The sequence below is a fragment of the Solanum stenotomum genome, chromosome 5, assembly GCF_019186545.1.
Source record: "Solanum stenotomum isolate F172 chromosome 5, ASM1918654v1, whole genome shotgun sequence".
Taxonomy (NCBI): Eukaryota; Viridiplantae; Streptophyta; class Magnoliopsida; order Solanales; family Solanaceae; genus Solanum; species Solanum stenotomum.
In genome coordinates this window covers 51,512,369-51,527,395 of record NC_064286.1, presented here as the reverse complement: position 1 = coordinate 51,527,395, position 15,027 = coordinate 51,512,369, and the positions used below count along the sequence as shown (strand labels likewise).

The 15,027-nt window shown below is 30.8% G+C and overlaps 1 protein-coding gene and 1 long non-coding RNA gene across 4 annotated transcripts in view; one reads left to right on the top strand and one right to left on the bottom strand.

Moving 5' to 3' along the window:
• Positions 1–15,027, bottom strand: part of LOC125865728 (uncharacterized) — a 204,349-nt gene that overhangs the window by 171,031 nt on the left and 18,291 nt on the right. Inside the window, exon 2 of the long non-coding RNA XR_007446388.1 lies at positions 3,875–4,064. This is a non-coding gene — a long non-coding RNA (uncharacterized LOC125865728). The remainder of the gene's footprint in view (positions 1–3,874; positions 4,065–15,027) is intronic.
• LOC125865716 (putative disease resistance protein RGA3) overlaps positions 1–15,027 on the top strand; it is a 185,948-nt gene that overhangs the window by 163,519 nt on the left and 7,402 nt on the right. For 2 of the 3 annotated variants that reach the window (XM_049545940.1, XM_049545939.1), the window contains exon 3: positions 4,905–7,108. The exons of the other annotated variant lie outside the window; for it this stretch is intronic. In XM_049545940.1, the coding sequence (XP_049401897.1) occupies positions 4,905–6,960 (2,056 nt within the window). In that variant the 3' untranslated portion in view covers positions 6,961–7,108. Of the gene's footprint in view, positions 1–4,904; positions 7,109–15,027 lie in introns of those variants that run through there. 3 annotated transcript variants of the gene reach the window in all.

The following is a 15,027-nucleotide window of genomic DNA, read 5'->3' as shown; positions in this document are numbered from 1 at the left end:
ATATGAGATCGAGACAAATAGTAACGTGTTTCAAAATATTAGATCAAAGTGAACTCAAAATTAAGATTATTTTTTTATAACGTGGAATTCAGACATTTTTAAAAAATATAGAATTTATATAAAATTTTAAATAGTTAATTAGGAATTATAAAATTATTTTTAAAATGATAAGTTAGTTATTTTAAAATTATAAAATTATTTGTAATTTTTTAAATAATTGAGACTGACAAATTAAAAGTTCAAATTTTGAATTTAATATTTATAATTTTTGAAGATAGTTACACTTTTCCGACTTTATCATAATTGTAATATAATTACATAACTAGAACGTACTCTCTAATAGTGCATGTAACTATTTCGTTTGTTCAAAAATATTTTTATTTGTACGTACCTCAATTTTTATCTCAATTATGTAGAAACTTTAATAGTGATCATAAATAATTTCAATCATTATTATTAATAGAACATTAGAAGAATTATTACTAAAAGTATTTATGTTAATAAAATTAAATTGTTGTTTGTATTATTGATATATGATTAAAGAAAATAACACGGGGAAGAAAATAGTAAGTAAATATTACACGTTGTATTAAAATATATTTAAGTTAATAAAAACAGAAATTGTTGTAAGTATTATTTTTTATGATTAAACAAAAATAACAATTTGAAGAAAATAATAAACAACGATTACACATTGTATTAAAATAATAAGTACTAAATATTATGATAAATTTTACAATAGTCATAAAAGTAATTTACGTAGTAATTACTATAATATAGAATACTAGAAAAATTGATGAGTTCCTCGACATCTAATCATTGATAAAAAAAATTAAATTATTATTTTCTTTTTTGAAAGTTTAAAAGTAACTTATTCACTTTTTGTAATTAATTATTTTCAATGGTTAATAAAAAATGTATATATCATGTACATGTTTCTATTATTATGACATTATTTTATATTGACTCTATTTTAAATTGCTTTTCTATTATCGTTTGACACAAATTTAAGAATGTAAAGAATATTTTGAATCTTTTGGATTTGAAAAAAAAATATATGCAAAATAAACTATAAAAATTGATAAGTTCCTCGACATCTAATCATTGATAAAAAATTAAATTATTATTTTCTTTTTTGAAAGTTTAAAAGTAACTTATTCACTATTTGTAATTAATTATTTTCAATGATTAATAAAAGATGTATATGTCATGTACATGTTTCTATTATTATGACATTATTTTATATTGACTCTATCTTAAATTACTTTTCTATTATTATTTGACACAAATTTAAGAATGTAAAGAATATTTTGAATCTTTTGGATTTGAAAAAAAATATATGCAAAATATACTAACATGCCATTTAATCTTATGATATTTTACATTTCATGTGAAATATTTTTAACTAATAAATTGTTAATATGAAAAATATATTAATATATCAATACAACATAAGAATAATAAAGGACAAATATGTAAAAATATTTCAACTATTTGGTGTTTCATGAAATTAAATTAATCATAAATTCATATATAGCAACGCAATGCGCGGGTACGTATACTAGTATATAAAAAGACGATTGAACATTCGATATATAAAATTGTAAATAAAATCAATGTTAAAAAATATGTAAAGTTTGGAGAAAGATCAAAAGTACGTTAATATATATTCTACTATATTATAAAAGGGAGTTTAGGCCCAATTCTACTATATTATATTCAAGATTGGGTCTTTTCCCAATCTTGAATATTATATATTATACTTGTGGGACTTTTCCCAATCTTGAATATTATATATTATATTTATTATATAGTAGAACTTGGGCATAAACTCCCTTTTAAAATAATTAGAAATATATATATATATATATCTCACAAATGAAAAGGTCCCAATCAATTCTACTAACATATATTATTTACAAATGACTTAAAAAGCATTAATTCTACTATATTATAAAAGGGAGTTTAGACCCAATTCTACTATATTATATTCAAGATTGAGACTTTTTCCAATCTTCAATATTATATATTATACTTGTGGGACTTTTAAAATTCTACTATATGCCCAAGTATAATATATAATATTCAAGATTGGGACTTTCTTGAATATTATATATTATATTTATTATATAGTAGAACTTAGGCATAAACTCCCTTTTAAAATAATTAGAAATATATATATATCTCACAAATGGAAAAGTCCCAATCAATTCTACTAACATATATCATTTACAAATGACTTAAAAAGCATTAAAAATTACAATAATTGCCAATTTAAAATATTTAAAAGCTATATAATAAAATATGTTGACTCTCAGAATTCTATCAGGCTCATATATATAAATAACACATATCATTTTAAAATTACCAAAAAAGTATTATAAATAATAATAATTAACAACTTAAAATATCTGAAAGACATTTTAAAAGGATTAATTTTGTAATTTTATCCATATCACATAAATTAGGACAAAGTGACCAGTAATGTACGTTATTTCAAAGTTACATTAAAATATTATAAATCACAATAATTAATAACTTAAAAAATATTTTTTTAAAAAATATGAAAATTTGGATGACTCTCCAAATTTCATTTGTGTCACATAAATTGAGACAACAAAAATAACATATATTGGGTCCATCTTAATTTATTTGTCTTATTTTTTTTTATATTTAAAAATTGCGTAAAAATAATATAAATCATGATAATTGACAACATAAAATATGTTTTGAAAAAAATACAAAAAATTGCACTGATTTTTGAAGTGAATCTATCGTAAAAATACTATAAATCATGATAATTGACAATATAAAATATTTACAAAATGTTGTATGTTGGTAGTCTTATTATGCCTTAAATAGCGTCAAAGAAAGTATAGGTTTGTGATAAAAAAAAATTATTCTTTTATCCACGCAAACAATCGCTTTAAAAACTCGGTTATTAGCCCCAAAATATGTCATTTATATTATTGGATCCGTGCATAGCATGGGCAACATTATCTAGTATTACAAAGATGAGGGAGTATTAGTGCTCTATTTGAAAACTGAAAGACTACTTTGAATCTTTAACCCAAAATAAGGAACTACTTTGATTTTTGGGCTTTTTCTCTGCAAACAACTACCAAAAGAAGACTTACTTTGAGAAGACTTTAGTACAGAGAAAGAAGATTTTGTGAAGAAGCAAACACAACAATGGCCGATCCTGTATTTGCTGCTACTGTTAAAGTTTTGCTTGACAAGCTGCTTTCTCTCACTATCAAGGAGATCAACAGCTCAAGGGATTTCAACGAAGATCTGGAAATGTTCACACAAAATGTATCCTTAATCCAAGCTTTCCTTCATGATGTTGAAACACCACAAGTTGAGAAACAACAGTCTGTCGAACAATGGCTCAGGAGGCTTGAGAGAGTTGCTGAAAATGCTGAAAATGTGTTTGATCGATTCAGATATGAATCTCTCAAAGCAAAAGTGATGAACATCCGAAACAGCCCAATTAAAAAGGTCAGTGGTTTCTTTACTCATACTGCTTTTAAGAGCAAAATGTCTCGAAAAATCAACAGTATTAATAAAGAGTTGACCGCTATAAACAAGGTAGCCAAAGACCTTGGTCTCCACTCACTCATAGTTCCTTCTCGGAAAATACTACCGATTCGAGAAACAGATTCCTTAGTAGTTGCTTCAGATGTTGTTGGTAGAGATTTGGATGTTGCTGAGATAAAGGAGAAAATTTTGAACATGAGAGAGGAGGATGTTGTTATGTGCACCATTCCCATAGTGGGTATGGGGGGTTTAGGGAAAACAACTGTGGCTAAGAAGATTTACAATGATGAACACATCAAGCAAATCTTTGAAAGGAGAATTTGGTTGTGTCTACCTGAAATGCCTGAAACAAAGAGCTTTCTTGAACAAATCCTTGAATCATTGACAGAGAGGAAAGTTGAGGTTCAAAGGAGAGATATAATAGTCAAGAAGCTACAAGATAAATTGGGAGGAAAAAACTATTTGCTAGTCCTGGATGATTTGTGGTGTGTTGACTCTACATCGTGGCATGAGTTCGTGGACACCTTGAGAGGAATAAATACAGCCAAAGGAAACTGCATTCTTGTGACTACTCGTATGAAGAGAGTGGCATCCACAGTAGCAGCAGATCTTCATATGTTGGGAAAGCTAAGAGAAGATCATTGTTGGTCTATTTTCAAACAAAAAGCATTTGTTGATGGCAGGGTTCCAGAAGAATTAGCGAGCATGGGCAACGAGATTGTTAAAATGTGTCAAGGTCTACCGTTGGCTGCAAGTGTGTTGGGAGGCCTATTACACAACAAGGAAAAACATGAATGGCAAGCAATTCTTGATGGCAACCCCATTGTTGCAGGTGAAGATGATAATGGAGAAAATAGCATAAAGAAAATCCTAAAACTCAGCTATGATTATCTACCATCTCCACATCTAAAAAAATGCTTTGCTTACTTTGCAATGTTACCAAAAGATCTTATGTTTGAAAAGGCCCAACTAATCCAACTCTGGATGGCAGAAGGCTTTCTTCATCCATGTCAAGAGACCACCGTGATGGAAGACATCGGGAACAACTTCTTTCAACTCTTGTTGAGAAATTCCTTGCTACAAGATGTTGTGTTAGATGAGCATAACAATATAAAATACTGTAAGATGCACGATCTTGTGCATGATTTGGCTGGAGATATCTTCAAATCTAAACTATTTGATCCGAAGGGAAATGATGGAGAAAAACTTTCTCAAGTGCGATACTTTGGGTGGGACTCACCAAGTGATCAAATAGATAAGATAAATGAGCCAGGACGGTTGTGCACGCTGTTCTGGAGAAGCAACTATATATCAGAAGATATGCTGTTGAACTTTAAGTTCATGAGAGTTTTAAATTTGTCCAGATCAAGAATCAAGGAGTTGTCAGCCTCAATCGGGAAGCTAATATACTTGAGATATCTAGATATCTCGAACACTGAGATCACAGCCTTGCCTCACTCCATTTGCAAGCTCTATAATTTGCAAACATTTAGAGTCAATAACTGTTATTCACTCAAGGAATTTCCATATGAGATGGGAAATATGATAAGTTTGAGACACATATATTTCTATTCTTCGCCTCAGATGCCACTTAACCTGGGACAATTGACTTGTCTTCAGACCCTACAGTATTTCAATGTGGGTTTGGAGAAAGGTCATCGCATAGAAGAATTAGGTCGTTTGGAGAACCTTAGAGGTGAATTGAGTATCAATGAGCTGGAATTGGTCCGTAGTAGAGAAGAAGCTCTAACAGCATATTTACAAGAGAAATCGAATATTTACAAGCTGGCATATTTATGGTCCCGTCAGGAATCAGAAGGATGTGAGATCAATGCTGAGCATGTGTTGGATGGTCTTCAACCACATCCTAACTTGAAAACATTCGAAGTGGTGAGATATTTGGGTACTAGATTTCCTTCATGGTTCAATGAAGAGTCGCTACCAAATTTGGTCAAGTTGAAATTAAGTAATTGCAGAAGTTGCAAAGAAATTCCATCTCTTGGCCAACTGAAATTCCTTCGGCATCTTGAACTGGTAGGGTTCCATAAGCTGGAATGCATCGGAACTACATTTTATGGTATTGAGGTTAACAATATGGGATCAAGCATCAATAATGTCATTATCCAAGTGTTCCCGTCATTAAAAGAACTAGTATTGGAGAATATGCGTAGCCTTATTGAGTGGAAGGGAGTGGAATCGATACCAACAACAAGTGGGGTAAGAATGTTTCCTGGGCTTGAGAAGTTGAGGATTAGCTACTGTCCATTGTTAAAAAGTACTCCGAAGCAATTTGAAATCCTATGCGAATTGAGCATTAAAGTAGTTGACAGTGAAATGCCACTATTGAATTTGTGCAGCAACTTGACATCGCTCGTAAAGCTTAGTGTCTCTTTTGTGGAAGAGCTCACTTGTTTTCCAGATGAGATGCTACGCAACAACGTTTCTCTTCAACACTTGTCGATCTCAGACTGCAGAGAGTTTCGTGAATTGCCACAGAGCTTGTACAATCTGCATTCTCTTAAGAGCTTACTGATTCAGTACTGCACCAATTTCAGTTCCTTTCCTGTTCCCAGTGGAGAGAATTATTTGACTTCCCTACAAAATCTTCAGTTATGGTATTGTGGTGGATTGGCCAGTTTACCAAGTGGGATGCTAGAGCAATGCCGGTCTCTACAGAATTTGAGGGTCAACTATTGTAACAACTTAGTTTCCTTCCCTTTATATGCAGGGGATATGCCTTCACTTTCCCATTTGTCTATATTACAATGTCCCAAATTGGATAGTGTACTCACAGGGGGCCTTCACCACCTCACCATGTTAAAGGCATTGGAAATTGGTCCTTTCTCAGAGATGGTGGATTTTGAGGTATTCCAATTGATTTTTAATGGCATTCAGCAGTTGTTGTCCCTTCGTAGGCTGCTTGTGTTCGGACATTTGCATTGGGATTCTCTGCCCTATCAGCTTATGCAACTCTCTGCCTTAACACATATCAGTATATGTGATTTCGGTATTGAGGCTCTTCCTCATAGACTTGACAACCTTACTTCTCTTGAAATATTACATTTAGTGAGGTGCAAACGGCTGCAACATGTGGACTTCTCAGATGCCATGCGCAAATTACGGAATCTAACGATCTGTGGTTGTCCATTGTTAGAAGCTTTGTCGGATGGGCTTGGCAACCTTGTTACTTTGCAACAGTTAAGATTAGAGAACTGCGAAAAACTAGAGCATCTGCCATCCAAAGATGCCATGCGAGGCCTCACTAAATTATGGTACCTAAAAATTAAAGGGTGCCCAAAGTTAGAAGAAAGTTGCAACAATCGGAGTGGCCCAAACACCCAGTGGTCCAACATTTCCCATATTCCAAAAGTTAAAGTAGGTGGAATCATAATTCAGGACTTGCATAAGTCACATTTTTAATTTTTATTTTCTACGAGTTCTAGAAAAGAAGTTCTGTATGAATATATCTCAAATTATTCAAACGTTTCGTTTGTTTTGCACGTTTATCCTTCAATAAAGAATTCATCACTTAATCCTCGAATGTAATACTCTTCATTACATAGTATAATGGAAGTTATTAAGTGGTATGGTTCTTGAATAAAAAAACTGTTCATTCTCTTCAAGTATAGAAAAGTATTTTACTGGCATACCATTAGCTTGTCATATCTGGTATATTACAGTTTCTTTTGCACAAGAGGAGGTGTAATGTAGAGAGGAAAAAGCTGACCGAAATTTGACTTCTATTCAATTTGCATCAGTGGTGCTTTTGGAGACTCTGATTGTATGTCATTTGACATTTTAAGGTAAGTTTTTGTCCATAAAATGTTTGCAAATGGTGGATTTTAGATTAATACTTTGTTTTTCTCTATGAATGGTTTTCCTTTCCCCCCGAAATACTGCTTTTAAATCATCATACTTACCTTTATCTCGTATACTGTTCTTAGTTAATTGAAAACTCTCAAGGAACAATACCAAGTCTCATATATAGTAGAGGTGTATATAACTTTCTTAATAGTCACACTTCTCGTTACTTGAACAAAAAGGAAATTTCAAAGGACTGCTATGTCTTGAACCTTACAGCAAAGAGTGCCCCATTGACTCTTAAAATTTCAAAAGACAACTAGGCTTGTCTCAATATTAATTATAAGCAATTTGTGTTCTTGTATGCAAGTTTTAGAGTTCAATAAGAATGTGAACTTACATTGATTATTTGCTGTTTGGCATGTGGTTGAACTCTGGATACAGTCTTTCCTGTCTTGTGGATATCAATAAATCTTCAAGATTTGTTTCCTCAAATTCTCACCGATGGAGTGGCTGCAGACTCCAGTTCCATCATGTCCCATTTGGGAAGTAGCTGGTAGTGCCTTTTAGTATTATTGGGATATATTGCAGAGAGACTTGATGGCATTGAAATGCTGATACCATTCTTGCTAACACTACAATAAGTGATTGCCTCACATCTCAGTTAGATTGACAATCATTAGCCACGAAGGGAAGAAAAGAGTAAAAGGAGTATCATAGATGTCACCAAAGATGAATGTACAAATGACTCCCAAGGATCCCCTGTCCTTAGATCCTGAAAGAGACACCGATCATATATGAAAGTTACATTCGAGTGACTTTGAAGCTAGTGTCTTTACTTATGTCTAGTATATATGTAATTTATCATTGCCTAGTTGATATATAGCTTCTCTCATCTGGCTCTGTTTTTTCCATTTTGAAATTTATCTTGGCATTTGCATTATTTTAAGTGCAAATACTATGATGGTTCAAATCTAGAGCTTGTGTTCCAAATCGACAAGGCATGCAATGTCCTCTTTTGATATATCGACTGTTTGTTGCAAATTCATGCGCTGTGTCTTGGTACTGAAACACAACTCCTCGCTAGATAATGCATTTGGTGAGCTTACTAATAAAGCATGTGAAAATTTCATATATGAAATATATTAGACTAATATTCTCAAGTTATAGCAGTAGAATTAAACTTTCAAGTTGTAACAATATAAAATTTCAGGTTGAAACAGTTTCTTAAAAAGAAAAAAGTTTTTTTAAAATAATTGTAAAAATTTGTTTTGAAAAAAATAAAAAGATAAAAAAATAAAATAATTCATTTCTGAAAAAAAAAAAAGGGTAAAAAAACGGAAATAAGTGTGTTAATTAAATTTGAATTGATTGAAGATAATTACTAATTAGCATAAATTAAGGAAATTCATACTAATTAAGAATATTTAGTTTTCTTATTTCACTCTAATTTGTTAAAATTAATTAAAAATTCTGATTTCATCCATTTTCTTCCACGTTTCTCTCTCTTCAATTTTTTTCCAAAAATCTTGTCACTCTCATCTAATTCATATTTGTTTTTATTCAATAATCTTTATTTTCTGGACAGCTTCTTATTAGTATTAATAAAACATGGTGGTAGATGGGATCCTTCAGGTTAGTGTTCTTTGCGATTTTTTATTTGTATTGTAATACAAACCAAACGTTCAAAAAAATTATGAACAGTGATTCTGAAAAAAAATATATTCATATTTTGTTTGTGAATAATAGTTTTAATTATGGCGTTTTTGGTATGAATATTCACTTTTGAAATTACATAAAATTTATTTGAAATTGGTATAGATTTTTGTTTGAACATTCATTTTTTTTGTATGTTTTTGGTTTAAAAATTATATAAAATTTATTTGAATTTGGTATATTGGTTATACCATGTTGGTACGATTTTAGAATTATATTTGAATGAATTTCGTATACTATTTGTCTAATAAATGACAATTAATAGTTAAAAGTGGTATTATATTGGCATGATTTTGTTGTGAAAAAGTGACGACTTATGTCATGAAATAGGTATAATTTTGGCATGAAATATGTAACACCCCGTATCCGAAAATAGACCAGATTGCAGATTTTTGGTGTTGCAGGTGGCACTCACGGGCACCATCCATGGACCGTAGAAGGACCCACGGTCCATCCTGCAGGTCTGTGGTTGGTGTCAGCAACCTTCCCCAGAACTCAGCCAGGAATTCGGCTAAGTGTTGACCCACGGCCGGACCTAGGTCCGTAGGTCAAGTCATAGACCGTGGTTCATGTCCATGGATCGATGCCCCTAAAGCCCAGCTTAGTACAGATTGACGGTTGATTAGCACGGTCCGTAGGTCTGACCGTAGGTAAGGGTTAGCAACCAGTTAGATGAAAATTGTGATTTGGGTCAACTTCAAATAGTCATAACTCTTAGCACAAAAGGAATCATATGTCTCATGACCTATGATATGATAGATAATTGAATCCTCTTTCCAACGCCACCGAGTTTGCTAAAATTCGACCTTCGAGTAAAAAGTTATGCTCATTTTAGTGAAGCCCTGTCGGGCAGACTCGATCGACGACCCCAATCGACGGACCGTAGATTGAGTGACGGCCCATCAGTCACTTCGACAGCAGTTAAATCAGGGGTCTTTTGGTCTTTTCCTATTTCATTTAACCCCTTAGATACGTCGTTTAAACCCTAAATCATAAGGTTTTTGTCAGTTTAAGCCTAGAAACATAACTAGAACTTGCCTAAGTCAAATCATTAATCAAACTTAGAAAAATTAGAACGCTAAGAGGAGAAAAGAGGTCAAGAACCCTAGTTCAAGAACGCAACAAGTTTCCTTCAGTTTCAGCCCCGAAATCGAAAGATATCTCTGTGGAATTCGTCACCAGGTATGTGGGATTTCACTAGTGGGTTCCTTTCGCCCATTAGATCCCTAGAATTCAGTCAGATTCTTGATTCCACGATTACGAACAAACCTAGGGTTTCTAGAATTATAGCAGATCATCATGAATTAGTTATTAACATGTTCCAAATCAGATTATCATGTTATTACATCGTTTCTCGCAAGAATTTCAGAACCCTAGCTATGTATTTCTTTAGTTCTTGAATTACACATTCTAGGTCAGATATCTCAGTTATTCAGTTATACATGCCTCAGTTATTAATGCATCATTATCAGTTTAATTGTTGCATTCTCAGTTTGCATGTTCAGTTTTGAGTTATCTAGTATTTACAGAAATTCAGTCATAACCAGTTAATCACTAAATCCATTGGGAGTAGAATAATACCGAGTTGGACCAGGGTTCAGCGTACCCATATAGTCCCAGAACTATGAGCCACGTAGGTGTAAGTGCCCTCTGTGGGCAATATCAGTTAGTGATCACGCCAGCATGTCTCTTCACTTTTGGCCGGGTGTATTGGGTCCTCTCGATGGGGAGTATACATCGGACTCTATATTTAGCTCATGTGGTTTTATGTCGGTTATTAGTAGCTCCCACAGTTCAGTCAGATCTTATTACATTGACCATTTATCAGTATATCCAGCATTCAGTTTCAGCATGTTATAAATTGGTCATTGTATTAAGTTATCTCAGCATTCTGTATATATATCATGTTCATATTATTTCATTGCTTTATTGCTTTGTTTAGTTATATGTTATTTCAGCTTTACTCTATCATGCATGCTCAGTACCTTTCAATTACTGACGTATACGTGCGCTACATCTTCTCGTGATGTAGGTTCAAGTTCTTAGCATCTAGATCACGCTTAGATTGCTTCCCGATCTTCAGTTCAACAACATCAGTGATGAGTCCTCATTCTTCGAGGACTGGTGACATGTTTATCTTTATCGCTTTTAGTCCTTCAGTTTCAGTTTTGCTAGATCTAGTTGGGGCATGTCCCAACATTTCTAGTCAGTTTAGATGTTTATTTCAGACATAGTTAGATTCAGCTTAGTATTGAGTTAATCCCTCTTTGTATTAAACTCATTAGTTTTCATTTATCTAAGTTAGAGTATATGGGTATTCCTCATCTTTTCATTTTTTGTATGATTTAGCTTCCACATCAATTTATTATCTTTAGTATGCTCATGATCATGCCAGCAGAGTTAGCTTGGGATCACTTGTGGTCCTAGGTCCCGTGTCCGTGTCTCGGGGGTAGCTCGGGGCGTGACAAAATAGGTATGAAAAATGTGCATAATAATTATATGAAATTTGTATACTGATTTCAGATTTTTTGTTGTGTATAATAATTTGAATTATGGTGTTTTTTTTAAAATGTATAACGTTATATTTTGGTATGAACATTGAATTTGTTCATTATTTGTTTGACGCATTTTTTTTTTTGGTATATTTTTGGTTTAAAAAATAGATAATTTTTTCTTTGGAATTTGTATACTTATACTACCAAGCATGTATGACAATCGATAATGTTTTGGTACGATTTTTGGTTTGATTGGGTTTTTTTTTCGCATTATATTGTAATGAATTTTGAGAATAATAATGTAATGAATTTGGTATACTATTTATTAAAGAAATGACAATTAATATTTTCTAAGTTGGAATTATTTTGGTATTCTAGTGGCATGATCCTGGTATGAATAATTGATAACTTTTGGCATGAAATAGGTAAGAAATGTGTGAATATGAATTGTATGAAATTTGTATACTGATATAACATATGTGTTCTTACTTTTGTATTTTGTAATTACATATGAAATTGTTTTAAAATAACATATGTATTTTTACTTTTGTATGAATTTTGTAAGCATAAAAATGGTATGAAATTTATATATTGATATAACATATGTATAAAAGTTATTTGTATTTTTGTATGATATAATATTGACACAATAATTTATGATGAAACAGAAAAATATGCAATTCAAAAAGTGTCGGAGCAGAAATTATTGTCGCCTAGTTCAAAAAGAATTGTAGGGAGACCACAACTTGTAAATGGTTTGTTGATGTAAAATTCAAGAGGTCTAAGATTACGTGCAGTACATGTCGTTGTGAGGAACACAATAGGAAGACATGCTCAAATTACCCTTCTGAAAAAAAGACATAATTTATTTTTATTTTGATTTGATTGTTTTATTGTGGCAAACTCACGTTTTGATTTATTTTGTCTTTTAAGTTAATGAATTATAATTTCCGAATATTTATTATGTGTGCTAGTTAATCATTTGTGTATTCAGTGTTTTTCAAATGTATACTCAAAAAATAGGTAATGTTTGTATGTGATTGATATTGACTGGAAAAATTAAGTCAAATCTTAGTATGAAATTGGTATACATTTGGTATCCAACTGACGTCCCAATGGTAAAATTGAAAAAAAATATGTAATTGAGATTTCATCTGAAATAGCCAACGTAAAACTAGTTAATATTGTATCCAATTTGTATAAATTTAGTATTGAATTGATATCCCATTGGAAAATTGAAAAATCAACATGTGGTTGAGATTTCAATCAAATTAGACAACCTAAACAAGTTAACGTTGTATTCAATTGGTATCCAACAGATATCCCACTTGAAAATGAAAAAAGAAAATGTAACTAATATTTCAACCAAATTAGACAATCTAAAACAAGTTAATGTTTTATCCAATTTATATACACTTGGTATCCAACTTGAAATTTTAGAACAAATACAAAAAATAAAAATGTATAAAATTAGTATCCAACGGATATCAATCCGGGAAGAATAAATCTGGTTGTAAAACAATGCATATTATAATGTTGTTGTCAGAAATTGTAGCAAAAGAAATATACATCACCCAAAAATCAAAACATGTAATTAAAAGTCTAAACTGCAATAATTAATACAAGTTCAATATTTTCCTCTCTCTTCAATTTATATTCCGTATTCAAGTGTGATTTTTTTTTTATCATATTTAAGCTAAAACTTAAGAAATCCTTATTAAAGATTTTATGATCTCATATTATCTACATATATCAATAAATTTCAGAATTAAATATACTTATTTCACCAACAAAACAGTATTATAGATATTGAAAAACACAGCAAAAACAAGTTCAAAACTTAAGTAAAAAGGTTTTTTTTCTCAAAAAATCGAGTTTTAGATTAATTAAAATAAAAAACGAAATCAAATTTTCAAAATATAGAATTCTTAATTCTAAAAAAATCATATTAAAAAAAACAATATCAAAATTTAAAATTAAAAAAACATCAAGAAAAGCGAAAAAAAAAAAAGAAGATTAAAGAGAAAGAAAATTACATGTTAAAATATAGGGTGATAAATTTATTTATTTTTTTAAAATTGAAGGCCCCAATAGTCATTAATAAATAAAAGTTATTTGAATAAGTTAAAAAATCCCTTAAAAGGTGTAATAGATAATTACAAATTGATTCTCTCTCATTAATATTATTTCTCTCACCTATTAATTATATAAAAGGAACTGCAATCAATATAATTAAATAATTAATAATATATAAATATAAAAAGATTAATCATTTAATAAAGTAAATTTTAAATAAAGTTAAATTTAATTGATATGTTATAACACGTAATTAAACTGTTATAAGTAAGAATTTTTTAAAAGTAGGTTTAAAACTCGTAATATTGTCTCTTAAATGTGTATATGGTTTGATTTTTTAAGAGTATTTTTGAAACTCGTAATATAAATCATTTATAACTACTGGAAACAAGAGTACTTACCATTTGGAGTTAAACAGGATGTGCCATTTTATTGTAAAGATAGGTTATGCAATGGCTCTAACCAAAGATAGGCCGTTGTATTTCGAATACAATAGACACAAAATAAATACAGAATAGAATCTCTCTCCTCCCTCTTTTGCAATCGCTTCTCTCCTCTTAATATGTATTCATTTATACAAATCAGTTCATATTTGTATTTTTTTTCCTCCCTAGATCTCACTCTTTTAATATTTTGTTATTATTCGTAATTAAGTAAACTATAGCTACAAAGTCCTATTTAAGGCTTAATATATGCTATTTTTGAAAGTTTTCTTATTTAAGTACACCTTCATTATACTTTTAGAATACTCTAAATTTTCTTGTGTATATACTCTTTAGACTAAAGAAAAGACACGATCTCAAAGGATTTACTTAGTAGGCGTTTGGCTATGCGATATCATATCACGATATGGTATCGTGAGATGAAATCAGCGTTTGGACATGCAATTTTACGCTGATTTCATCTCATGATTCCATATCATGAGAGGTGATATCATATTCTCCAAAAACCATGATATGGAATTACATGGTGATTTCATATCATGATTTGAGATATTTTAATACAATACTTGATCCATTAGTTTATATTTTGTTAAAACAACCCCACATTTATATCTACTAACCATTTGTTTTATATGTAAATAAAATTTATAATCACATCATTATTTTTTAAAATTTATTATTCGCACCCACATATAGTCACTTTAACTCACACCTCACGATTGTGAAACTTTTCAACATTCACTTGAAACAATTAACCGGCATGTTAAAATAGTTGCCGAGGCAATTAGTAAGATAGCACCAACATTTATACAACCAAAAAATATGACTGGTGTACATTCCAAAATTCGACATAATACTCGATTTTGGCCTTGGTTTAAGGTAAAATTTCAATCACATTAATAAATTTATTTTATGGCCTTAATAAGTGCACATTTATATTTTATGTGTAAGTTATT